The sequence below is a fragment of the Ptychodera flava genome, chromosome 21 (genome assembly GCF_041260155.1).
Source record: "Ptychodera flava strain L36383 chromosome 21, AS_Pfla_20210202, whole genome shotgun sequence".
NCBI classification, from domain to species: domain Eukaryota; kingdom Metazoa; phylum Hemichordata; class Enteropneusta; family Ptychoderidae; genus Ptychodera; species Ptychodera flava.
This window is the reverse complement of record NC_091948.1, coordinates 22847484-22874693: the sequence shown is the minus strand read 5'-3', so window position 1 is coordinate 22874693 and position 27210 is coordinate 22847484. Positions and strand designations below refer to the sequence as shown.

Genomic DNA, 27210 nt, shown 5'->3' with positions numbered 1-27210 from the left:
GAAACGGACGTAGAGGGCGCACATGCATCACGACATAAATTCGGCAACTTATCTTTCAGAACACCGTATTCAGCAATTTGAGACAAAGCAGTGATAAGTTGGCCGAACTGATCATGCAGGATTTAAGTACCGGAAACGGAGCGATCAGGTAAAATGCTTTCAAAATAAAATAAAAACGACGAGGATGAGTATTAACCACTATACACCAGAGAGTCTGCCCTGCAAACTGGCCTCTGTTCTGAAATGATGTCAATTAATACTCACAATGAGTGCAAAATCGTACTTCAGGTTATAGGACCGGCCAGCTCTCTTTTGATTTTGACGGAAAAAGTAATATACTTATTTATTTTCATCTCGAAACCCTGACTTCAATAATTTATCAAGCGTACCAATGATGCAATACACTCCCCGTGACAACAAACAGTTTCTACGCTTTATTTCTTCAGTGAAAATCTACTACGAATCGATGTCTACTACCAGGAACTGAATTTTGAAACCATTTATGCAGAAGCCGCATACGTGGTATGTATTCTGAGTACATAACGAAAGGTTTGAATATAAGATTTTAATATAGGGGAAGATATTATTTGAATACGAGTATAGAATACGCTTCGGGACAGATATTCAAACACACATTTCTCTAACGCCTTTAAGATCCACAGCTTGCGTGGGCTCATTTGAGCTCTTGGGGTTAGAAAAAGTGTGAATGACTTAGCTTTCGAAAGCTAGCAATTTTATTTTGCCAATAGCGTTAACACAGGGCCATTTTGAATTTAAAATATATTATTATTAATCTTAGGGTGATGGTTGAAAGTTTCATTGAGGAAAGTTTAATGAAAATCTTTCACTTTCAAGGCTAATACTACCCGGAACATTGTATTTTTCTAAAAGAATATTATCTATTAACAAAAGCCCTTCCCGTAACCCTACATAGTCACAGCCAGCCATCATCATTTCACGCCTTTACATTCTCTTTGTCTATTGAGGCTTGCTTTTAAGAATTTCATTTTCTAATAATGACTGTGGCAAGGCTTTTTTTTGCGATCAAAGTTGCCACAATTGTAATTTTGGTTGCTGCACGTTTTGCTAGTCATCGTGTTAGTGTGAAATCTGTATGATAATCGTGACTTAACTGGTTCGATTTTCCCTTTCCTTTTCAGTGGAGTGATTTAGGGAGTGATTTTGGTGGTCTTATCGGCCTGTGGATCGGCGTTTCCATACTTACTTGTTTCGAGTTTATCGAGTTTCTTATAGACCTGGCCAGTCTTGCCATCGCTAGGGGCTGCGCACGCCCCAAGAAGTCCAAGCCGAGAGATCCTAAGTTTTCAGATCACAGCAAGGATGTTTTCTACCTTGAACGGAGACAGCAAGTGTCAGGGACTGCGTCACCGTACTGGTCAAACGCTATAGAAAGATACGACTCTCATTACAATCAAAGACACAGGGCAGAAAATAGAGTTATGCCTTACAAACAACCATTTCAACAAGGAACAGGTCGTGGAGACCAGTCCTATTCGTATTATTGAAAAATAAAACCCGTCCGAAAACACAGTACAAAATTTATTAGAATGTTGTGATAAAGATTAAAATGTTTTGTCGTCTGTATTTCCGAAAATATAATTTTCTTGTTATATATTTTAATATTGAAAGATACACGCAGAACAAATCGAGAGTAAGTCTAGTTGCTTTACAAGATATGCATCTCGAGGCATTTTCTTTAGCCATGAAACTATTACGCACTGCACAGGTCTTTGATCTATATTCTGGAAGAGCAACAATGCGAGAGTGATGTAGTAATTTGCAATCTTACAAGCTCCGACATTAAATCATGCCTGGAATAAACTCGACGTGTTACGTGTACCATGCAGAATGAGACGAATCTGATACATTTAAGGGACCGTTGATAATAAAAGCTGACGCACGACAGACGTAATTCTTTCGTTTAGGGGGGAGAGGGTAAAAGCTCATTTCGTTTTGTGTGCGTCAAAATCGCATAAGGATTTTCTATTGTTTTCGAAGTGCGACTTTGCAGCGAGAACGCAAAACTACCTTCACGTTCATCGAGAACACAATGACCGCAAAATACGGAGACAGAAAAGACAACGAAAAACATTAATGTGAAATAAAAACTGTATGCTTTTTCAACTTGAAACATGTATGTGAAACATTTTCCTATGTGCAAAATACATTAAAATATTAATGTCTTAAAAAGTGAAAAGCGTAAAGTGGAGGTTTATCAATTAATGTGCCCTTCCGGTATTTTTTCATGAGCGTGCGGATCAGAGAGGTGCGTGTGGGTTTGTCAGAAACGGCATCATAATACAAAATTGATTTCGCATAAGAAATTTCGTTTTGAGGGGGGAGGGAAGGGGTTTCAAGAAAAACGCAGGAATTACGTTTCTTGTGCGTCAGCTTTTATTATCGACGGCCTCTAAATACACCAGGTTACTTAGCGCTAAGTTTTTAATTTTAATTCATCTATATATATGGCAATTAAATTTTGAAGTTTAGAATGTGCAGTGATAAAAATGGGTCGTACGTTTTGATCAAAAATAGGACAAGACAGATAGAAATAGAGACTAGAAAAGAGAGAGACTGACGGACGGACGAGGGATGAGAGGAAATTGGCAAACTGATCAATTAACTCATGACAATGTTTCTGTTCATCATGTCCCATTGAAGGACACAAAACGATTAATTTACAATATCATGCAGTTTAGCTTGTTGTCCACAAACTCTAGGACACAAATTGCAAGGCTTTGTGCTTGACAAGTATTCTATTCTAATGCCAATTGACATCAAGAACGTATTAAATGATTAGTTTGAAAAAAGGGAAGACACACAGAGGTCAATGTACTCAAGGATTTAATAACCAGCGATACGTATAGCTTAACATGTCGAAAGAAAATTAAATTATCGACTCATGCTATCGTCACAGAACAAGTTATATTTTGTATTACAAACTGAAAGGCACAACGCTTTCGGGTTCCTTCATGTTGTTCAAATCGATAAATGCATTTTTTGTCATCATATGAATTAAGCAACGTCTTCTTTACCCCCACAGCGGCAGGCCTTGGGAAAATGCAATGGTGTTCAACAGGACGCCTATACAGTTATATACGTAGACAGTGCGATGAACGGATCGCAGGGCACCTCTTTGAGTAAAGATCAATGAGACATTGATAACTCAATATCATTATGACGTTTAATGCGGATCCAGTAGCTACACAACAGAAACATGCCCTCACTCCTTTTGAATGATGAACGTTTTTTCGTTAGAAAGTTGAATACACTCTGCAGATGCTAAATTTGATACTTATAAAACAAACACGGCAAAATCGGGTACTGTTTTGGAATTCAAAAGTGTGTGGGAGTGGACACGGAGTATGCTGCATCTTTCAGAGATAGAGATATTTCGATGCTTAGTCCATGAAAGAAGGCCTTGAGCTCATTATAAAGAAATTTCCAGCAACACGGAATTATTCACGTGTGAAAATAAATTGTGAAACTAATGGAATGAGCACAACATCAAGGTAGAAAAATTAATCACTTCAGTTTAGATAGAAAATAGTGAAATTAAAAACGTCTCATGGTAGCCTTGAGCTGCTTGAACAAAAGCGTCTTTGCAAACAACAATGTTGATAAAAGGAATATTCACCACAGCCTGCAAGAGGTCTCGTCCAATGAGAACGGCGTATTGGCGTACTTGACAGTGATACAATATCATTTAAAATAGTTGACAGCATGATGTTGCTGTATTGTTAACCTCATCCAGCCCGATGTATTCAGCTGCCAACTTGTCATCGGAAAAGTTTCTCACATTTCCATTAAATGATTCTTTCAAAGTGCCACCTATACATATATCATGCATCAACATGTCGATCGAATCGTGAGGAAGTACCCGACGGTAAGATGGACGAAGTGTAGAAAATCTTCTACACAAAATCGATCTTTTGACCAACGAAGTTCTAAAATCAAATGATCAGATACAAAAAAGCATATGATAGAATTAATAAAGTAGGGGTCGAAATGAAATGTTTAGGATAGATTAATACTCTATGGCTAGGAACAAAGTGTTATGACTTTTGGGATCAATCGGAAGAGACATTACGAAAGTTCATCGAAAACACTTGACTGTGGATTTGAACTCGTGCATAGACTGGATACATATCGTAGCAAACTCAACAGATCGCTACCCAATTCACCCTAGCCAAAGACCTGAAACTTTAGAGACAAACGAGAACTTCATCGTTATCGAGACTCGATTACCATTTGGAGATGATTTTCTGGCACAATTAAAAAGGAGCCGTGGAGCATGTATGCTATGCAAGTTTGACAGTGGATTCATAGGATACTATTGCCAAAACACTACCACCTTCGAGATTTTTGAGGTGAAGCTGCATGTTGCCAACACTTTTTTCAAAGCTATTTTCTCATCAAAGATGACAAGGAAACACCCTCATACTATATATTTTCAAAAAGCAGAGATTCAAAAGGTTAAGTATTGTAGCAGTAGTTTACTCAAAGGATGAAACCTCAATTTTGGTAATAATGATAACAATAAATTTAAATCAAAAGCTTGACACTATTTTCTGAAATGTAATATTTCACTTGAAAGACGACTATTTTTTTCATTACCTATCCTCATTCTAAAATGGCATGGGTTGAAAGGTTGACACTCAGAAAAAGTGATTAATATCATGAAAAGCAAAATTTAATTGTCTCTTATATGTATGAAATAGTCGTTTCGTTATATAGAAAGTAAGAAACATAATATGAAAATTTCAGAAAATTTGACCCAGCCAGAGTGGAGTTAAATTCTTTGGAAATTTTGAAATTTGGGAGACAAGCATGAAAATCGGATGATTTGCATACATTTGCATAAATTAACACTTATTTATTACGCAACTTACGACTGCTTGACAAGCTAATAGGTTAACCCAACCAATATTTTAATCTTTGGCGAACAAATTAAGTAAAGTTTAATGAATATTTGCAAAAAAGTGATTTTTGAACAAAATACACTGTGTTTAGTGCAGCGCCCCCTAAATTATCATGCAAACTGTAAAATTCAGATGATCAAATATACATTCCGTTCTGTGTACCATACTGCATTGAAGTCGAATTAAGTTTTTTTTCTAGGTTAGACCTAATTATCAGAGAGAAAAAAGAGATAGACGCAAACTCAAAAGGAACAGATTCACATTGTATGTGACAGTGGATCCTGTAACTGAATTGCAAGCTTTGGTAAATAAGGAATGAATATAAATTTCTTCATCGCTATAATAATTTTTTTATTAAATATTCAAGATTTTATAGTATTTTCATTACATTACTAATAACTTTATTGTTTTCTTTTCAATATTTTATGGGTTTTCTATTACATTATCTCAACACATTCTAATTCTATATATGTTGCTGATATCTCTGTCCGCTCAATTTGTTTATCTAAAAATGAGATATCACGGGTCATCCTCTTTTAAAATCTAGTCTTTTTCAGAATGTCAACTTTTGAATGCACTTAGAGTGTCATACTTGTACTGTTATATTGACTTTGTCAGTAAAGCCGGGCGGGATGTCTTGTCTTCTACTTCTAATTACATCGCTGTGAATATAGTCACGATTGAATGACCAAGTTTAATTCGTCTGATGTCTTTCCAAGCAGAACAACACGCTTTTGAATCATTAAACGTATTAATTCATTCTGAAGGTAAAACCGAGAACACCGCCACATTAAGCACGTCATCGTCTTTTTGATATAGTCTATTTAAAAATATTTCTAAGCTGTTATCCCCGGTGATTCAAAAAGAACTACTGCAAAATGTGATGGGTCTGTAAATAGATTTTGTCCCATTGAGTATGAGCATGGACGCACAGATACTTTGATCAATTTATATTTTTAATGAAAAGATTGGCCAAACGCTCTGAGAAGCCTCTGTTGACGTAAGTAACTGAAATTATGTGTTAAAGTTACTGCATGCAATGAGAAAGGTCTGCTAATGAGATGCAGTCAAAATTACAAAGTACGCAACATTAAGGGTAGAACAGAAGTGTTTACGTTATTTCACTTTGGCATTTTAATGGCTTTGTTACATTTGTGAACTTTTTGGTTCATTACGTAAAAAGAAATGCCCATCAAATCAGTTTTTACTCCAGTGATCTGTTTCGTCATTGACACTTAAAATTAGAAATAGAAAATAGAAATCACCTTCAGCTTAGGTGAAGGGTTATCGCAATTTGGAAGGATTATCACGATAACAACAGCTAATGCACAGATATGACAGTAGAAAAAGACAATGAGAAGCTTTGTCGGCTAATGTTTGTTTAACAATGAAATAAGTTGTCATAGTCGATGTTATATCCAACAGCTAGGTCATCATGTCATCAAGGTCGGTCCAATTCTACAGATATTGCTATCAACAACCTATATGTGAGCTGGCGGACATGTAGGAGTTTCACGTAAAATAATTGGTATCTGAATATTTAATGAATAGTGTGTAAATTTGACTATTATCTCAAGAATTGTATATGTACTTAATTTGACGAATTCCTCTAGTAATGTAGATAATAAAAAGACATTTGCAAATTAGATGACATTCATGTCTCTGCGTGAGGGACAAAAGGCTGTAACTTTTGATGATGTATTTGTTTACTTTTCTTTTTAACGTCTATTGTATTCCTCAAAGGATGTTGACATACACGTTATTTCGCTTGTCAACACAGCCGGTACGTGTGTATAGCCTGTGTTGTTATTGTTGAAAAAAGAATTCTGGTCTGGGCTACAATTCAAATGTAAACTTGGAATAAAGCGCATTTACATGTGTAGAGTCTGTGCTCCCAAGATAAATAGATGTTTCAACATGCTTTGGAGTGTACAACAAGAACTTGTGATTGGAACACAGACGAAGTATCGAGAAAAAAAAATTATCAGAGGATGCTGCTACTATATCTGTATTGAAATAACACGCTTTTCAAACTAGGATGATCGGAAAAAACAAAAGCGTCAATATTTAGACATTTACAATATACAATGACATGGCAGTACCTGCTGTTCGCATCTGATTGACGTTCTTGAAGAGTGAATTAAATATTTAAGTATTAAAATGACATACCGAGAACTCGAGATTGATTTGCTGTGAAAATGATTGAACAATAAGGATTCTTAATCATTAATCTGAGGACTGCCAAGAATTTGTAATATATTGCTAATAATTTTTGTGCTGGAATTTTGACAGTTTTCTGCTCGAACAGAAATTATAGCGGCAAATTTCCTAATACGCCCAAGTGACTCGGAAAACGACCTTATTAATGCTTCTCTTCGATGTTATTACAGTTTTCATTAAGGTTCTCGACATGCGCGAATTATTTCCTTTCTTGTTAATTGGAAATGGGCCTTCTGAAACGTAATTCATCTCCATTTTATATCGAAAATGCTTTTCATCAAGGGGCCAACAAATAGGCTGGCCAAACATTAAAGAGATATTAGCCACAAACACTCGAGTGAACGATTCTCATAATGAAACTACTCCTGCGGGCGTAATTTCTTCTACTTCAGCACTTCCTAACCCCGTAACATAAATTTCATGTGTGTGAATTTGAATCAATGATGTGTTTTTAGTGCGATTGGAGTAGTCAATCATAAAGGTGCTGTGATAGTAACGGGACCTCTATTTGTAAAACACTGCTATCACCATATATTTGCTTCTGAACAACACCTCTTACATACCAAGAGCAAATTTCAAGGTCATCGGTTCTGTCTTTACAGGGGAAAAAAATTTTTTTATGTATTACATTTTTTTGTTTTCCATACCTTTTCGTGCAAAATGTAACCTCATTTGCATTAAAGTACTCCGAAAACTCTTCGAAAGGTTCTGATTAATATATCCTAAATGCTAAATGTTGAATTTCAAGGTCATCGATCCTGTTACTATTGAGCAGGTGATTTTAAAGTTATTTGAATTTTTATGACACCCTTGACGTGTTTTTTTTTATATTATCTGCGGCGCTAATTTTTATAAGTCAGAGATTTGGTTTTCATGGGCTTGTGCTGAATAGGACCCTAAAGAGTATATGAATAATTATCGGCTCCGAGATATTATAGTGTATTTCATTTTCATTCTTGTCTACATTAAATCTCGACAACTTTTGTCATCGTCGAATATAAGCAATGAATGCCATGAAGAAAATCAAAGCCACTACGTTGATTACTCAAATAAATGGCAGCTGAAATCACAGCTGCCATGATTCATGAACAGCGAGAACCAGTCTACAGTACCGTTAGCAATTTCAACTGATTTTCACTAACAGATGACAACAAGTCGACGCATTTTGTTAGTGTAAAGAACTTTATTTATCAATATTACACCAGTGTTTATATTTCCTACTATGTCTGTTCCCTGATTGACATAAGATACAAGAAACGGCCTCGTGACCCAGTTCAACAGTGAAGTCAACTTTGTATCGAGTGCAATTTTATGACGTAAATGCATAACGAATTTACAAACATACAATTTCTTTAAACTTTCTACGTCCTGATACCAATCAACGGTTCTAGTTTCAAAAGCTAAAAATCAATTTGCTGAAATACAATTAATTGCACATCTACATCTGAGGTCTATGAACATTACGTCCAACTGACGTAGGAATTCAGTGTGGTATTAACAAATTACTAGTGCTTTGTATGAATTACCACCTTTTGTCAATAATTGTAGTTAATAGGTTTGCTGTAGCCTACTGCCCGATTCTCCACCTAAACGACTGCAAGTTTTCATTAAATCGTCTTCTTAGCATCAGTGATATTTTTCAAGTAACCTAATACTTTGCAGGTACACATAACATATAGTAAGATGACCATATTTTTGTGATAGGTTTTGTCTGTAATGCTAACATGTAAAGTGTATGGCGCACGTCTGTGCTCATACTTTACAGTGATGTTGTGAAAATACATAGTAATACAAATGACTAGCCAATGAACAGACAACAGTTACAAACAATTCTGTCACAATTGCAAAAACCTGGACTTAATTATGTTAAATTGCATTTACCAAACTATTTTACATATATAAAATCATTAAATTATCTTTAAAAGTGCATAATTTTCAATAAATAGCAATAGCAACGTATATACTAGACAAGCAGGTTTAATATGTTTCAATTAAATTAGCATGAAAGATATGCCAAAACAGTCTATGTCATTTATTGCTAAAATTTACCTAAATTTTTGAGATCATACAATACAAATTTAATGAAAATTGCAGGCTAATGACTGAATATCACGTGCACTTACACTGTGTGCTGTCAGTTAGACTGTAGTGATCGATGTCTGTGAGTAACAAAAGTAATTTACGTGGTTAGTCAGAGTAGGTTATGAAAGTAGTAATAGCTATATAGGGTATTTATAAATGAAAAACGGTGCTACGACTACATGAACTGTCGGATTAGCAGACAAGATGACACGATTTAAAGTTTAGGTAATTAATCATCAAGCGTCCTATCTGGGTAATTAATCATCCAACCTCCTAACTAGCTCACTTGTGGCCTGACTTCACGACAGGCATCGCACCTATTCGCTCATTTCCTTCAGCAAGTGTCGGACATACTTCTCTTCTCGTCCTACGGTTAAATTCACAAGTTAGACAGCAAGCCTACCCTTATCCTCATACATAACTTTTGTATTTTACTGTATTTTACTTTGCAAATGTATCATTAACTGCTTAAAGTTAAACTGCTTCGACTATTTTGCGTGATTTTAAATACGAACAACTTGTTGTCTATGATAGTTCTGGCTGTTGATTGATGGTATTCAGAAGTCAGTTAATTTTGAATACATTCTTATCTAAATATAATTGATTGCAAATTCCTCATAGATAAATAGATTAAGTATAATCAGATAAAATACCTGACATGCGTTTGCAGGTCATAATGTCTTCTCCACAGTTGATATATCTAGGAATATTTCTTGGTGAGGGATATTCGGTATAGTCAACTGGAGTTCAACATCTTAACTTCTTAGGCTAAATAGTAAGTGCTATTTAAACTTAATAATTTAAAAGTAGTTAAAATACTCATATGGCAGCCTCATTCAATGAAATTAAAAACCTTACATCCTTATAGGAACCGTTAATAATATATCAGACAAAATGAAGCCAAATTCTACAAACAGGTTCAGTTTTGTCTGATGCTCTTAACGAAAAAGGGCACGTTAAAGGACCAGACTAATACTTCTCAGTGGGAACACGACGAATAGTTAATACTTATTCAAGAATGTTTACTGACTTGTGGATTTAGCTTCCTAGATTATACTAGATACACCTGACAGAGATGGTATTTAGATAATTATTTGCGTGTAGTAAACAGTTATTTAAATTATAACTTTTAATTTCCCATAAAAGTCAATGGTTAAAGCCATCAAATATTTTATTAAACAGAGTTTGTCAACATAGCTACGCCTTCGTGTTAGCATCATCCAAGACGTTGCGTTTCTTTGGGATTAAGCAGCAGACTTTGCCTACAAACTCCAAGAACTCGAACAAAGATATCACCGAGGCACCGATGTAAAGACCCATCAAGCCGCCAAGACTACTAAGCAGGTCTATGCGCTGAAAAAAATATAAAACAAATAGATATATAAATACGCATAATATAGGCAGATTAGAAATGGTATAGCTTAAATAGAGTGACGTGCATTTTCTTTAGTTCGGTAAAGTATTACAACCATTTTCAGTAATAGAGCGCGAAGCCACTGCAGTGAACTGCAATAAAACTGCTTACACTAATTAGTTTCAGCTGTAGCCGTGGCCACTTTGGTGTTGAACAAGGCTACTAGATACAGACAAAAAGTCTGCTTGTACAAAGGCAAAACTAGCTCTGTCTGAGGCTCGGGTTGTAAATGAGAGTTTACGATTGGCACCCTGTGTTCAAGATTAAGATACAATGTAACATTACCATGCACTGGTCCATGTACAAATCTTTTTCATATCAACTTCCCCAGACAAACTGTCTGCATGGGACATACAATGTTGTCGACTTTGCCAGCTGGCTACAGCTGAAACTAATTAGTGTGAGCAGTTTTATTGCAGCTCACTGCAGTGGCTTCGCGCTCTATTACTGAAAATGGTTGTAAGTAATTATATTGCGTATGATGGCCGTTAAAATTTCCTAGTAATTTAACTAACTTTCTGATGATGTCATTACAGTATTTAATTCAGGATGAAAGAGCCATAAAAGTGATGGTATCAAACGTCTCTTTCAATAGTCTTTGGATGATATTCTGTCAATCTATCATGTCATGTGTTACCGCTCTTATACAAGGAATGAAAGGAAATACCTAACAACAACAGTAAATGCTACAACGGTTGTCACTGTAAAGAATAAGTTACGAATAATAAGTTATGGTTCAACTAAATGTCTTTTTCTGAAATGATTAGTAATTTCAGAAAAAAGGACGATTCAGTAAATCCTCAATAAAAATGAAACTCACATGAAAGGCACCCAGTCACCTAGCGAAGACACAACTGCTCGGCTATATTCCTATCCGAATTTATAAATGGTATGAGAAAGCTACAGAGTAATGCTAAGTCTGAACGTAGAATAAGAAATTGAGTAACCTTAGCTACGCAAACCTTGGTACAAAAAGATATGCAGGAGAAACCTCTGGCCTTTAAGTTGCCAGGTATATGTTAGATAATCCCATAATTTCAAGGCTTTGAATCTAGGACTTACACCAAAGGCTGGCTTTTCAGTTATGCTTTCAAAGTTCAGCTCAGAAAAGTAGACCTTTAATTTGATCAGATTTCGCCTGAAAGTAATAAGAAATTGATTATCGGCAGCAGTAATAAAAACAATAGGTTACACTGACGTGGTCTAAGGCTAACAAATTGTGATTTTAAGATCTCGACGTGTCGTGATGGTGCTAATCTGAAATTAGTCTGCAAATAATGCCCTGTCTTATCGATAAATGTCCCTCTACTGTTCAGCGTTTTATTGTATTTACAAGCGAACAAGCCGTGGCTTACCTCGATTCCTCAACCGACAACAACTGTTCAGTTATTTTCCGACTTTTCTCGCTGAGACGCTTGTAAAGTTTGTTATCGTATGCATCGGATGGCCACTGGGACATTGACAACGTCTCTTTGTATGATCTTCCCCTGTAAAATTCATTCATTGATAATATACAGTCGTCAAATTTTATATTTTGCAAATGTAAAGTAGACGACGGAAAGCGGAAATATACGTAGTATAAGAAATGTTACAGATTATTTTTCTACCGAGCATTAACACTTGCATGACAAAATTTAAAAAACAGTGAAAAACAGTGCACTAATTTGCATAATTCCTCAGCTTTAGCAGATATTATACATGCGATTGACAATGAAATAACGTTGGTATTCAAAATAACACCCCTGAACAAAACTCAGATGTACAGTTGGCGAATTTCCCACTTGTTACTTTCTACATGGCATCGTTTCGAACCAGTGATGAGAACTGCAAGAAGACGTAGCAATAAAAAGTCCATATTTAAATGTCTGATTTTAATCAGATTAAAGGCTACAATTTACGTGCATTGGCAGTAAAATGAGTGATAAAGGTCTTACCTGCAGGGTTGGTGACAGTTCTTTCTACAGCCCAAAGCGTCGATCTTCTGTTTCTCAGCAACTTCATTCATGCAAGTTACTATGTATGAAAAAGGAGCAACAACAAGGACAATTACTCCACTCTATTCGTTTACACATTTCAAGCTTTGCTAGTTGTTCGGGAATAAATAACAAGGTGCAAAAATTGTATCGTCCAGGCTCTGTAAACTGTATTTCGTAACTAATAGCGAACTGTGTAACGTGTTAATTCAATGAGTATTTGGGGCGGTGGCCTACGCGAAGGGATCAATCAGCAGCTAAGGTAACGCATTGTCTATAATCTGTCACATGAAGTAAAGATTGGTTTAGCTAGATATAGTGTTTTGCCTTTGTTTGGTAACAATCAAATCAACGTAGTTAATTTATATATGTACCATATGAAATCATTTGTATAATTGACCTCGATGAGGAGGCAGGATGTGCGTAAATAATTTGACTAATCGGAAGGTAAAAAACATAAAATTTGTCCAATAATCATTTCAAGTCTAATAAACAATAACATAATTCTAAGCCAATGATATCGTGCCAGGGGATGATATCGGATCCTTGATTCGATTTAAAGTTACCTAATAAGAGAAACCTGTCACGTGTATATATTTACAGCACGTGATGGATGACCCTTTCGTCGGAATGAGAGGATAGTTGTAGTCTTGGTGTTTCAGGAAATGCTACTTACTTCCCTTTTCCTTGTCAACACATGGCAGGATTGTCAGATCATCGTTTGGAAGAGTAGTATCATAACACTGACATTCTTCGATGAGGTTCTTCTGATGGCAAGTTTTCACACATGCCTGTAGAGAATATATGTCTTTTAGTGTACAAAATGGAGCAACAATCAAATGTATTTCCTTCAGTGTCCTGGCAAAAATTATGCGAAAACGTATCGTAACATCTATTCCTTCAACTAACATAACCAACGGAAATGAGAAAGAAAACACTGGTCTTCAACGTTTGAGCAAAAGTGCTATATAGCCATTGATATTTTTCTATAATTTTTTAACCTCTTTGAGAATTTGCGGTTTTAATTTTTATTCTTCCTTGTTACAGAAAGACAATAGCGTAAAGTTTTCTTGACGAAAGTTTGTCAAGAGAAAAAGCCAAAATGTTTGATTTTCGAGGCGCTAACTACCTTTATAATTTGAAATGATGTAAACTTTCAGTCAACAAACGTATGTAAAATTCAAAAAGAGCATTCCAGTTCATAGAAAGATGTTCATTCATTTACTTTATATTAAATAAAGGACGTGTAGGAGCATAAAGTTTAATCACAACTAGGATCATTCTTTCATGTAATCTGACAATTAAGCGAGGGTCACCATCGATCTCTATTCACTTACTCTGCTTCTGTAAAATTTCTTTTGTGTTTTTGTTAGCTTGGCAAATATCTGACTCTCTGAACATTCCACGTGCAAATTCGAAGTAACAAACCTACGCGAGACTAAAACATTTCAAGATTCTTGCATCAAAGAGAGGTTCGATGAAATATCTTCACAAGGCTGATAATATTGTATTATATTTTAACCGCACATTTTCAAAAAAGGTTTGAAAAAGTAATAGAAAAATATCAATAGTTGCTATACAGCACTTTTGCGCAAACGTTGACGACCAATGTATTCTTTTTATTTTTTATAAAAAGCTGTGAATATATTGTATTTTCCGGTCATTTCGTTTGAGACAAAAGAAACGGATCCTCATGATGACTTCCTATCAGTTTCATGTAAACACGGAAAGCTAATGTTTATTTCATTTTCTGAAAACAAAACAAATTCGTATTGCACAAAAATTTTTTGAAACAGAACGTAGCAGTTTCAAAGGCGAGAAAAATCATTCTTGCATCAAAAAAATAAACACACGTCAAAGGCAAGGTTTCGAGATACATAATATACGAAGGCGGTAATATTACGATCGCTTTTGGTATGGCAGCGAGAATGGTGATTAATAGTGTGGAGTAAATATTCATATAAAATTAAGAGAATTAACAGCATAAACACAAGAAAATAAGTTACGCCTTTGGTAATCATGAGGCCTTGCCGAAGGTTTTTCTCAGATTTTCAATATTGGCCATTATAGGCCAAAAACGTTATTTTGTAGTGTTTATTAACATGTACGACCTGTTTGGCTCTTGTTTTCTTTTACTCATAATTAGTGTCATTGATTCTTACGCGTACGTAATTTTTCCTTATAACCAAAAAGCATTGGTAGAACGTACATAAGATATAAAAAGTATCAATGTTGAAGAATTTGACTGATTTGACTTTGTTGTTTGCACAGGTACATGTATTTTGTCTATTTATGCTGTGCTGTTATTGTTTGTTTATAGAGTTTGTCACTTTGGAACTTATTACAATGTTGTAGATTATGGCTTGGTACTGTTGTTCTAATAATCATACGTTCGCTCGTCGTTGACGTATACTGTCAGGACAGTAAATTCTTGCAGTAATAACTCAAGTTTTCTATTTATATAAATGTGAAATTCTAGGTATGAAATTCATCTTGCTTATAGAGTTGTACTTCCACTCTTAACGCCATCGGGTGTTTATATGGTAATTGCTAATAATAAAATGATGAAACACTAACCTCTACAGAATAGTTGTAGCCTTCATAGAGCAGAGGTTTTTCATCACCCTTGAAGCAATCGCTGTACTTTCCGCCTACACGCTGGATTATAGACTGTATGGAAAACAAAATTAAATACAGGCTTCGTAACAATGAAGAGGCGTACCAATGGTTAAGCCTGAAAAAGCGAATCTCCACGTCTTATTAAATTTTGCAAGACGAGAATGTCAGTGGTTGTCCAGTCTTTGCTTAAGATGAACGTATAGAAATAACAAAGTGTTGAAGAAACGTTTTGCATTATTCGTACGCTATAATTCATCCCATCTAACAGAATACAAAGCGTTATGATTTTATTGACTCTGCCGTAAATATTAAACTCTTTATAATATATTGTTTATTTTATTGCCTTACGTGGTGATGAATTAGACAAAGAGTATATAAGTCAATGACGTACGAGGCGGACTCCAAGCGACGTGGAGAATCCGGGTGGCAACTCCAAACCTTGTTCTTCTGGAAAAGGAACATTATCAGGCGGATGCACCAAAACGACTGCTCCGGCATTCTCGGTGATATCATCTAAATATTCATCTTGCTCTATAAACAACGTCAATCGAAGGCCTGTAAAAATCACATAGAGGTCACATCAACAAATCCACAGCCAATAATTGTCAACAATTTTCCTAGCTACGCTATATGTTCGCATTGGGATATTATCTCGTTTCGTTATGGTTTAATTTTGAAATTTAATTTGAATCTAAAAAATGAGATTGTTTCTTTTTATATACGTATTGCGTCATCTAATTCATCCATATGGTAAAGTTGTGATGGAGTTTTGAAAGGACCTTTGATAGCTTTATACTTTAACCTTAACTCCCATGTAATTTCAAAAAGCTTAATAAGATATCGTCACGAATGGTTTGTCAAACCTGCATGTGTGACTAAAGCAAAGGTTCAACTGAATGAGCCTATGCATATATATAAGACCGTTCCATATTAACAACTGTTATACAATAATAATGCGACGGCCTGAGAACTTAAAGGGACAGCAGTTTCAGCAGTGGGCCTGGTCTTTACTAACGATCTGTCCTGTTCTGTTCCTCTTATACTATTAAATAGAAAATTTCTGTAATATATGCATGTTACTTTTTATCGATGATATATTCAATTTCATTTGGAGTCCTGTTATTCGAATTTGTCTATTCGTTGGCATCGTCGATAAACAAGCATGTGCGTCTGTGTAAGAGTGGAGATTTAACTTGAAGCGTCACAGTTGAAACATCTGCTGATATATATTGAAAAATCTCCCGTTATTGTGCATTAATGTGATTGGGTAACTGACGTTTCACAGTACGTATCTTGTATAACCTTACCTGTTGAAGGGCCCGGTTTCGACGTACGAATAATGCCGGTGTCATTTGCTCCTGTGTTGAAAGAGTAGCAATTCCCGTACTTTGGATTCAGAACGAGGGTGAAATTCCTACAAACGCGTGCATAAAGTAAATTAGATTTAGTGTCGTGGTTTACACCAAGGAGGAATTATGATCAAATATTACATGTATCTGACACTCAAGCGGATAACATGTATCTGAGACTCAAGCGGAAAAAAAATCGTCTTGAAATTTTAACTATGGAATCACAACAGAAACGATATGTTGATAGATTAAATATTTTATGTGCATGCTCTCTCTCTCTCTCTCACTCTCACTCTCTCTCATTCTCTCTCTCTCTCTCTCTCTCTCTCTCTCTCTCTCTCTCTCTCTCTCTCAATTTTCGATTAAAGCATTTTGTAACATACTTCGAAGAACATTTGACGCCATTAACAGAACACTCCTGTATCAAATCTTCCTTCTGATGACCGATTCTGGCTCTGAGTTCCCCTGGAAGTTGTGACATTATAGCCGATAGATTCAGACCCTGGACGTGGTCCAAATCATAGAAGTCTTCAAAAGATTCCTCCTCTTCGCCTTCTCCAGATACATTCAAGATCTATAAGAGGTAGTAAGCTTTTCAATGTTAACGTGCTCAAGCTCAAATCTACCTACCTGCCTGCTACCCACGTATCTACCTAACGTCATCTATAAATACAGCTAGAAAAATATCCTCCTTTTTCTCTAAGAAATGACTTTGCAGTAGCTCTCATAAAGTTTGTGTGGACTGAAAAACCACTGACCAACGATGTTTTGAATGTACTTACAATTTAGATAATTGAATAAACTAACTCACTTATTGTTTCCCTTCTTTATAAATTCCTCCTACAGTAATTTCAAAATTAGTTGGCAGTCTGTATTATAACTCAGATTACTCTTAGTAACTCGTAAACAGGCATCAGTAACTTACTTGCTGTGTGACTGCAGGAGCGGCCCAGTCGAATTCCTCATCCGTTTCATTTTCAGTCCGTTGCTCGAAGTTCAAGAAGCCGAGCTTTTCCTTGTATTTGTCGTCGATTTCATCTAGTTCAGACTGCCTCAGCGGGTTCATGTTACACACAGTGACTGCAGGAAAGGGCAGTTCTCGGAAATCGACGGATATGGAATAGGTTACTTCGAACCTAAAGTACTTTTCGATAAAGTCGATGGCTTGCCAGATGAATACACCCCAACACAAGCAACAGACAAGCACCCAAAGAAACTTCAAGATCTTACTATCGGCGGCTACAACCCTGGCGAAACCATGTGCTGTTGTGTTCGAGCCGAAATCGGCCAGGGTGTTCCTGATGCGATGGTCTTCTTTCTTCGGTTTCGCTGCCTTGACATCTCCTTCCATTTCCATTTTTTCCATAGCAACTCTGTGGAAAGACAATTACAAATGCTCAGTAAATTATGTAAGTTTTGATTTAGATCATGGCATTGGCAACGAATTAGGTACGACTCTGTCGATGCGAATGAACAGACCACGAATTTGTTCTTCAAAATGTTCAACAACAGAGTTATCGAAGATACTGACTTCTGTTCTTTGTACTGTTAAACGGGGACTTCAAGCATACTGTGATGTTGTCTTTTCTCGGAGTGGTATAAATCAAATGTGGATATTAAAAAATTCGAAGGAACTCTTGGAAAATTTGAAATCAAGATGTTTCAAAAATAACATCTATTAAAACTTTCGATTTTTCCACATTGTATACCACAATACCACATGATAAATTGAAAGAAACGCTTGAAAAACATCATCAACCAAGCATTTTTCTACAAAAACGGTTCATGCCGTTACAAATATGTGGTACTACGGTATAATTCTACATATTTTGTTAAAAATATTACTAACGCTAAAGTGTTTTATAGCGAGAAAGACATTATCAGTATGCTTGATTTCCTCATTGACAACATATTTGTTGAATTTGGAGGACACATTTTCCAACAGTCTATAGGAATTCCCATGGGCACTAACTGTGCTCCCTTACTTGCCGACTTATTTCTGTTCTCATACGAGGCAGAATTTATCCAGAACCTTATCAAGCAGAAAAAGGTCTCTGTAGCTCGTACTTTCAACCTTACATTTAGATACATAGACGATGTTATTTCATTGAATAACTCTGAATTCAGTAAATATGTCGCTATGATTTATCCTCCAGAATTGGAGATTAAAGAAACTACAGAAACGGCCTCTTCTGCTTCATATCTGGACATTTTACTTGAATTTGACTCTAATGGTCACCTTTCTACTAGGCTATATGACAAGAGAGATGATTTCAACTTTAGTATAATTAATTTTCCACACCTCATCAGTAATATTCCACTCTCACCTGCTTATGGGGTATACATTTCCCAGCTTATTCGATATGCAAGAGCATGCAGTTCATATGGTGATTTTGTAGAGAGACATGGCCATCTCTCTTTCAAACTGTTAAATCAAGGTTACACCAGAGCAAGACTTGTCTCTACATTCAAACGCTTTTTTGGCAGGTATCGCAAGCTGGTTGATAAATACGATATCTCTCTTCGACAAATGATCACTGATGGCATCGGTGACATGAGGCCTTAGTTAGTGACCACTGCCTATCTGACTTACAGATTGATATATGGCGGGTGCCACATGTGGGGCAGGATGCGCTTACTATTTTCGAAACACCTGACATCACTTCTTGGTCTTTTGGCCAGAGGTCCATATATCTTTCTTTCATGAATTTGACTTTGTTTGTGTATCGTCTATTTACTGTCTGTTCTGTGCTGTTTTGTGTCTATGTTTACAACTATTGTCTTACAAATTTTGACCTAGTGTTATTGGATTATGGATTGGTATGATTGCGATTATTTTTCAACTCTGTTCATTACAAGCCACTTCAATACGTGCATGCAATTTATGAGGAAACGTACGATATTATATTTAGTTTCAAGGGGTGGTTCATATCCAGACTCGAACCTTTGGTCACTGTGAATATACCTGGCCGAGTGTAGTGCAAGTGGATGTTGCTTTTGGTGGAGAATTGGTAGATGAATATTCAGATTAAATGCACCGTTAGTTGGAATTTATCGTGCTTCACTCTACATCAATATTCCAGTCCTTCAATTGTAAAATGTACAACGTGCAGTTGTGCCTTTCGATAACGCCTTTCATTATTCCTTCAACCTTGTACAGCCGTCGCCTACAGTTATCTTTCTATGTAAGCCTCTGATGGTTGGACATTCACCCTTATTCTCGTTGAAAATACTGTCCTTATTACGCGGTTATAATTATTGTTAGTACGCATCATGATCGCTTATTAACATCAATTCGCATTTTTCCCCGGAAACTTTGTACTTATATTTTAATTTGACTGCCAACCGAAGAGAAAACATTTAACGTATTGATCACATAGAAATTTTAAATATCACAGAACTATTTTTCCATGGTTGCTTTTCTTGTTATATCATGATGTAATACATTCGAGAGAGAGAGAGAGAGAGAGAGAGAGAGAGAGAGAGAGAGAGAGAGAGAGAGAGAGAGAGAGAGAGAGAGAGAGAGAGAGAGAGAGAGAGAGAGAGAGAGAGAGAGAGAGAGAGAGAGAGGAGAGACAGACAGACAGACAGACAGACAGACAGACAGACAGACAGACAGGGACATAGACAGGTAGACAGAGACACAGCAAAAAGACGGAATAACAGACAGAAAGTATGATAGACAGATAGAATGACAGACAGACAGACACACACACAGACTGACTGAAAATGTTAAGAGATTCTTTTGTTATTGTAGGTCTTTTGCAATTATTTCAACGCGTTTTTTGAACTTTCTAACTCTATTCAAGAATATGAACATAAAGAAACAAGGGATTTTGAATGCGGTGGTGTGCGGATATGCTTACGCTGGAAGATGATGATCAGTTCATTGCTCAGACATATTAGTATGTTTGTGTGATCTTACGTCGTCAATTTACTTACGCAGTCCGTTTCATAGTTTTCACTTTCAATCAAAGGAGAAAAAGACTAACACAAGCTACCTTGACGCACTCAGGGGTGAATTTAAGTAGGTTAAGCTTGAAAACAACTTTGATGTTTTAAATTCAATGGACGTCACACGTCTTGAAATCATACATCACAAAATAATATCCTCAAAGGAATTTTTCAGTTTAACAAACCATAGACCTCGGCGTAATGGTGTCTCTTTCTGATTAAATATCAGGCAGATTCTGACAATAACGAATAGTAAAGTGAGAAGTGCCTAACGAGGCTTAAAGATTACTTTCAGTTGGACAGCTGGCGTTGGGACATAATGCATCATACAAACAGTTCAACTGGGTGCTGTCAACGTCACTGTAAATTAGTCCAGCTCGACTGTCTTTCACACATGAATGCATTCAGTTAAAAGCACCGCAATTCAAATTGCCTTATGTCGGCTCAATATTCACAAATTATTGTAAAGGTCTCTCTCCTGCTAAGTTTGCTATAAAGCTATAGGTTTGTGTATTAAAAGAACAAAACTGGAGACAATTGTGACGGAATTTGAAGGAAACGATGTAAATTAATGAATTACTGTCAATAAGTAATGAGCCAGCATAAGGTCGCCTTCTTTTGAATTATCATGGTACAAAGATTTGATGAGATGGCGAAGTGCTGGATGTGAAAGCTAATTATCGAAACCAATCATAGGCTTGCTCTTAGCCCAGTCTATAAAAGAATTGATTACTTCGTTAGCAGTGTATCCATTTCTCTCAATACTTCCACCAGCGGTGATCTATTATAATAAGAGACATGTTTATCCTTCATAGTCCAATACATGGTATCTAAATAAAATTTCTGGTCTCTAGTATCATTTGTCACGTAATAGCCCCTTTGATGGTGTTAATGGAAGTAGGCCTCATTGAAGGGCACTTGCCTTACTTCAAGGGTTGTTGATGAACTCATTTGTCAAAAAATAATTGCAATGAACTAATGTTGATGACTTCTTATCAATTGTAGCGCGTTGACCTTACTTCAAGAGCATGTACTCGTTCATCAACAATTAAATGTGTTATCAACAATAACAATTACGTTAATGATGTAGGTGCTTTCACCTTACTTCAAGCGTTTGTGATAAATTATGTCAACAATAACAATGTGCAACAATTGATGGCGTTCATCTGTATAATAAAATTAACCGTACTTCAAGGTTATTAATTAAGTAGGAACTATCAAGGATACAATATACTGCATTGAAGGATAAATCGTCATATGATTGTCATTTTGTGTTCGCCTACAGAAACATATTTCCTAATTGTTCTCCCGGAATTTGAGAATGTAAAATTATCAGACTCGCAAAATCAATGCATGCGCATGATAACAACCAGAATGCTATTGTTGACAAATGAATTCTTTCGTGGACAGTCTACACACACACAGCTTTACTGACGAGTATGGAATGTAGCATTCCGACATAATTTTAAGAGTAGAACAATGAATTTTGTTTCAAGGAAGAAAACGGTCAGTGGAAGGCAAAAATGCGTGGACTTTTACTGGTTAATGAACCCTAAACAGGTTGTATATTTGGCTTTAAATTCAGAACAAATGACGGCAACTTTTCTCAGGAAAATGATCTAACTTGACGAGTACTGTGCTTGTCTGCTTTCCTTGAGCTCGTCCGCAAAGGCCTCTGGTTAAGTTTATTCATTATTCGTAATTCAACTCGAAAGTATTTTTACAAATCTAAATATGCTCTATTTGCTATCTGGTACAGCGACAACGCTTATTGATATTTCTAGAATGAGCATTATCTGTCGGCTTATTCATTTTACTGCGTCAATGGTCACGGCTGGTTAACTTTTACGAGAATTAAATATCAATTCTATAAGAAAAGAAGCTGAAATTTACAACGTACTACTGTGTGATTAGTGGACAAGTACACTCTGAATTTCTTACATCCGACATCGATATTGCGCTGGTTTCTGCGTTAAAGCAGCATTTACACGTATAGATGTTATAGATTTTCGACGAAGAGTCTTCATGGCATGACATTAAAGGGAAAACAACCTCGCGTATAACATGCGTAAAGAACATGTCCCTGTATACAGGTTACGTTGCACGATAAATTTTTAAGCTTCGCGTAATTTCTGCGAAATAATGATATGAAATAAACGTGCCGATCGAAAATATGCATGTCAATGCATGAAACCATATTCTGCTACTTTTGCAATATTTAAAAAAGAAAATGATTGTTTTGACTCATACTCGGCATTCCATGTACAAAGTAAATATCCGACGACTCAAATTCCTCTTTTGGATGTATTAAATCCCTATTTACGAATTCTAATGATATTTGCATATTTTCATTCGCAGAATAATGCATGTCATATACATTTCTCTAAGGATATGTATGCCTACTTGCTATTGCACTTTGAAGAGGAAAAAATGACGACATTTTAATTTACAAATGATGTCTCAGGCTGTATTGGAGTAAATGGCCACATCTCTGTACAAAATCAAGATATTTTCTTTCTACTCAGAGCAAAAACACAAAGTCTACTCTGCAACAGATTTATTAGGTAGCTGCAATACAATAAAATGGTTATTACTTCATCCTGTAATTGGGCTAACGCCTGTTGGATGATGGACTGAATAAAAAAAATGATGGACTGAATAAAAAGAAGTCATAGTTCTGATGCAGACCTGTTGAAAGGCAGTTTGAGGTTCACTCTGTCCTAGGTTTTCATGTTTGTTATCTAAGCTAGGTCGGCCTTAGTTAGACACCAACTCTTTCATGTTGAATGTAGTAATTCAGTTAGTGCCACTAAGAAAAAAAATTAAATTGAGATATGTTTTGAAGGAAAATGAATCATATCTCGACTCGACGTGAATAGTTATGCTTACGTACTGACGGTACAATATAAATATTTTCATCATTGAAAATTATCCTTTCGGCAGGGTATGGCTGTTGGGCACCGAAGTTGTGGTACCGAAGGGTCCGACCATGATAGGGCTTGTAAGACGCACGGATTATGCTTGTTGGAGTGTCCGTTGAGGCAAAACTTTTGCATATTCCTTGAAGAAATGACGCCTGACAAAATGGCCCTTTGCGGCCCCTCGATTCAAAATTCATGTGTTCAAAACTGTGCCATCTCACCGACTGACGGGAAATTTGTGTGTCCAATGCTGATCTGTTCACGAGCAATAATGCCATTGAGCAATCGCTTTCACGGACATCCTGGCGCATCCTCTTTTTGGGAGGTCAGGGAATTATACTGAAAATCTAACTTTTGCGGGCAGTTATCGATGGCCGCATGCGCGATCGTGATTTAGGTCTACAGGTATATGTACACGATGTCAATAACACTTTATGGAGCGCCAACAGAAAAAGTGCAACAGTTGGAGGACGTTAACCGATCATATCATGCATGACTCATTTATTGTAAATAGCAGTTTGCAGCCCTTGTTATGACAACATCATTGAAGTCTCCTATAGTAATGCCGTGACTATGCAGAACCACACACAAGGAGATATTAATTAGCCAGGCTTGCTAGGTCTGTGACAGAAAGTGCCATTCGCCTGGTTTGATGTATTTTTGCCAGACAACAGGCAGTCACAACTCAGCGGTGTCATTTCCATCCATTCTTTACCTCTGTGTACTCGCCAAACTTTTTACAAAATACGCAAGAAACGCTAAAAAGCAATACACTTTCTTGATCCATGTTAAATCTGCAAATATAATTCCTTCATTCTTAAGCCGGTGGGCGGAAAAAAATTGAGTCGGCCGTTTGGCGATTGAACCTATAAAATCTACTTATAACTTTTTGTCCTTTCTTTGAACTATACATGTCCACTACAATTACAGGAAATTGCAATTTGCATCCCTCACAAGGACCTGATTCAAGCTTCACAAGTTATGCTTTTTTTCGCTCGTTATTCACTTAGTAGTTTTTAAATAAGAAGTCTACCCTCAATCACGTTGTCTGCTGCACGCTACTTTACCATTTTCACGTGTTGCTATTGCTTATGAATTCACCACATTGTGCCGCCACACCAGACAACATATCAATTAATGCGTCGATTTCTACACAAGATTAGTAGCATCACCTATTGTTTAATATCTTTAATCGGTAAAAAAAATCAGAATTGTTTCGCGAGTCTGGAAATATTGTAACGAAAATGTTTTAAGCATACTCTAGGACGATTCGCAATGGTAAAATAAATATTTTTGTCAGAATGCCACTTCCTATGAAATGTTGTATACTATTCCGGTGCATCTTTTAACCGTAGAATATCTCGCTCTCAAAATTCAAAATGTATCGGGAACAATGCCTGTTGCATTTACTCGACTAAAAACATCAAGCCTTTATTGAAAAATTTTGAAATAGCGTTAACTACGTGCATGTGCTTTGTTAAGATATCACAATTCTACAAACTGCATTTACCGTTCTGTTAAGAAAAATGAAATGACTGAAATGTCTGCATAAATGAGTGCATGAACTTACCTCAATCTGAAGACAGTGTTGTATCATACAACGTGAATCGCAATCTGAATACAGAATACCGATGTGTACTTGTCAAATAGTAAGGTTGGATCTACTGATAAATCCAAGGATATACCGACAAATTAGAAAATTAGACTGTTCCATATCGCGCCTCTCAAAAGGGGTGTTCTGTCAACATCGTAAAACATTACCGTATGTGCTTTGCGGATTTCCATTGCATGTCTCGACTGTGAAAATATGAGCTGAGATATACTTTAGGGACTGTTCTTGTGACTGGTCAGAACACGGTCTTTACTTCTTAACAAGTCAGGGAATATTATTATTTAAGAACACCTTTATGATTTCTAGAAACCTCGAAACGACCTCATCACATTATAGGTGAATTATTTTCACATATGCATGTATGTCATCCGACACCTGTATATGTCGTTTATAAATAAAGTATGGCCTGAAAGTGCAGGCTGTAAGTGGTCCCTCATTGTTTGATACATTGCCATATTATCCGCTTGTTGCTATAACGGGTTGCGTCACAGCGGTAACATGAAAGGTGGATGAATAAGTAAGGTAAAATGTCAACATAATGCTAAATTAGTGCTCACAACTCCACAACTTTTGTTGTAGTTGTAATCGATTTTGTTCGGGTATGAAGTTCTCATTCTACTAAAAAATCGAAAACAAAAACATGTCAAATGCTAATTTTTAAACTTGTAAATATAGCCGCTATGTATTCGATATAAAATGTCATTGTTGACAACTGGATTGTGCTCGAGACGAGAATGTATTCTTCAATATTGACATAAAATTAGAAAATATATACACTTTTGCCATTTTTTTAGAAGGCAAACACATTTTTTTCTTTTTATGACCATCATGGACGAATCAATGATATTTTTTATTCCGAAAAAATGGCTAAATATAATCGAAACGTACCGCTATATCCCTCAAACATATCTGTGGCCTTTTGGATACGCAGTCAATGCAATCGCGTTTTCCAAATCCTCTAAAATATGTTGTACTTTTAAAGAAACTTCCTTTTTATCTGAATTTGAAATTAGAGTTTAAAGATACGTAAGCAACATCTTTGGTGTAGTATCAAGAATCATGTTATGTACAGAAATTCGACATGTTCAAGACATAGCAATAAGCCCGAGTGTTCATGTTACGTTGTCAGTACAGTCTGTGGGTGCAATTAAAGTCAATTTTTGTCGACAAATGTATTTTTTGTACGGCATATATTATGAAAACAAAATGGATACTACTTTGTGGTAATAATTTTATGATAGTGTAGTTTTTCATTTGAAGCACGTACAAATATTATTCTTTCCAATATTTACGACTATTGTGGCGCAAGTTTCGAAGCCATGGCGAGTTACCGAGACATCACAACTTATTTACGTCCAAAGACGATATCTTTGTCTTTATGATCGTCACGGTCCGTGTAGACCTGTTCGTCCCTGATGATTACTAGTAGTAAATTAGGCTTTATTTCAAGGCGAATTAATGTTCATGCTTCGTTTATTAACATTGACGTACTTGGCTGGAAGCCAAAATTTGATACCTGGCTTCAAATGACACTTTGAAGCGCCCCCACTTCGTATTTCACAACACTGGCTTCAACAAGTCTTTCAAATTGACGTTCGCCTCGCTTTAAGTAGTTCCTTCGCCGAGCACCACGGTCGCACTCACACTGAAATCAGATGTAAGATGATGTAGACCTTTGTATGAAAAGAGCCTATGGGAACAACAAAGAACAATCAAAGGCGGAGACATCTCCATGCCAACTTTAACTTCAGATTTTGATCAGTTTGGCCTTGGACGCAGCCTTGCAATGCTGGGAATGCACGTAGTTTACCCATTACTACCCGGTACAATATGTTCGCCCTTCTTTACTTTAGCCTGGGCCATAAAAATGCAACAATGTCAACCCTTGATTGAGCGAAGTCATTTACATTTCGTAGGACGACAAATTAGATTTAAAAATTACATTATGAATTATAAATGACGGCATGCATTTTGTCAGATTATGAAGGTCATGTGCGACAATGCTTCAAATTGATATTCTGGTGCTTGAGATATTTTCTCCCAGACGAAATTCGAGCACTAGCAAAGCGGAATAGTGTACAACAAATTATCAAAATGATGAGTCAAAACAGTACACGGCTATC

The 27210-nt window shown here is 36.3% G+C and overlaps 2 protein-coding genes across 2 annotated transcripts; one reads left to right on the top strand and one right to left on the bottom strand.

Annotated features, from left to right (window-relative positions):
- The first annotated feature begins 15 nt into the window (after window positions 1–15).
- Window positions 16–2218, top strand: LOC139121746 (degenerin unc-8-like). Its single transcript, XM_070686871.1, has 3 exons — window positions 16–148; window positions 447–522; window positions 1161–2218. Exons 1-3 carry the CDS (start codon window positions 114–116, stop codon window positions 1524–1526), a joined length of 477 nt encoding a protein of 158 aa, XP_070542972.1. The 5' UTR covers window positions 16–113; the 3' UTR covers window positions 1527–2218.
- A 6108-nt stretch (window positions 2219–8326) lies between these two features.
- On the bottom strand, window positions 8327–25335 carry LOC139121745 (amiloride-sensitive sodium channel subunit gamma-like). Its single transcript, XM_070686870.1, has 11 exons — window positions 25046–25335; window positions 17526–17973; window positions 16984–17174; window positions 16559–16665; window positions 15643–15806; window positions 15210–15302; window positions 13309–13423; window positions 12594–12672; window positions 12015–12146; window positions 11722–11797; window positions 8327–10598 (listed from the first exon to the last, which is right to left on the bottom strand). The coding sequence occupies exons 2-11, from the start codon at window positions 17964–17966 to the stop codon at window positions 10443–10445; spliced, it is 1554 nt and encodes a 517-aa protein (XP_070542971.1). The 5' UTR covers window positions 17967–17973; window positions 25046–25335; the 3' UTR covers window positions 8327–10442.
- Between the last annotated feature and the right edge of the window lie 1875 nt (window positions 25336–27210).

Coding starts and splice junctions, on each gene's coding strand:
- LOC139121746 (XM_070686871.1), top strand. CDS start 114: ATGCAGGATTTAAGTACCGGAAACGGAGCGATCAG. Junction 149..446: donor ACCGGAAACGGAGCGATCAG/GTAAAATGCTTT, acceptor TTATTTCTTCAG/TGAAAATCTACTACGAATCG. Junction 523..1,160: donor ATGCAGAAGCCGCATACGTG/GTATGTATTCTG, acceptor TTTCCTTTTCAG/TGGAGTGATTTAGGGAGTGA.
- LOC139121745 (XM_070686870.1), bottom strand. CDS start 17,966: ATGGAAAAAATGGAAATGGAAGGAGATGTCAAGGCAGCGAAACCGAAG. Junction 17,175..17,525: donor CTCCTGCAGTCACACAGCAA/GTAAGTTACTGA, acceptor TACCTCTTATAG/ATCTTGAATGTATCTGGAGA. Junction 11,798..12,014: donor TTGTCGGTTGAGGAATCGAG/GTAAGCCACGGC, acceptor TATTACTTTCAG/GCGAAATCTGATCAAATTAA.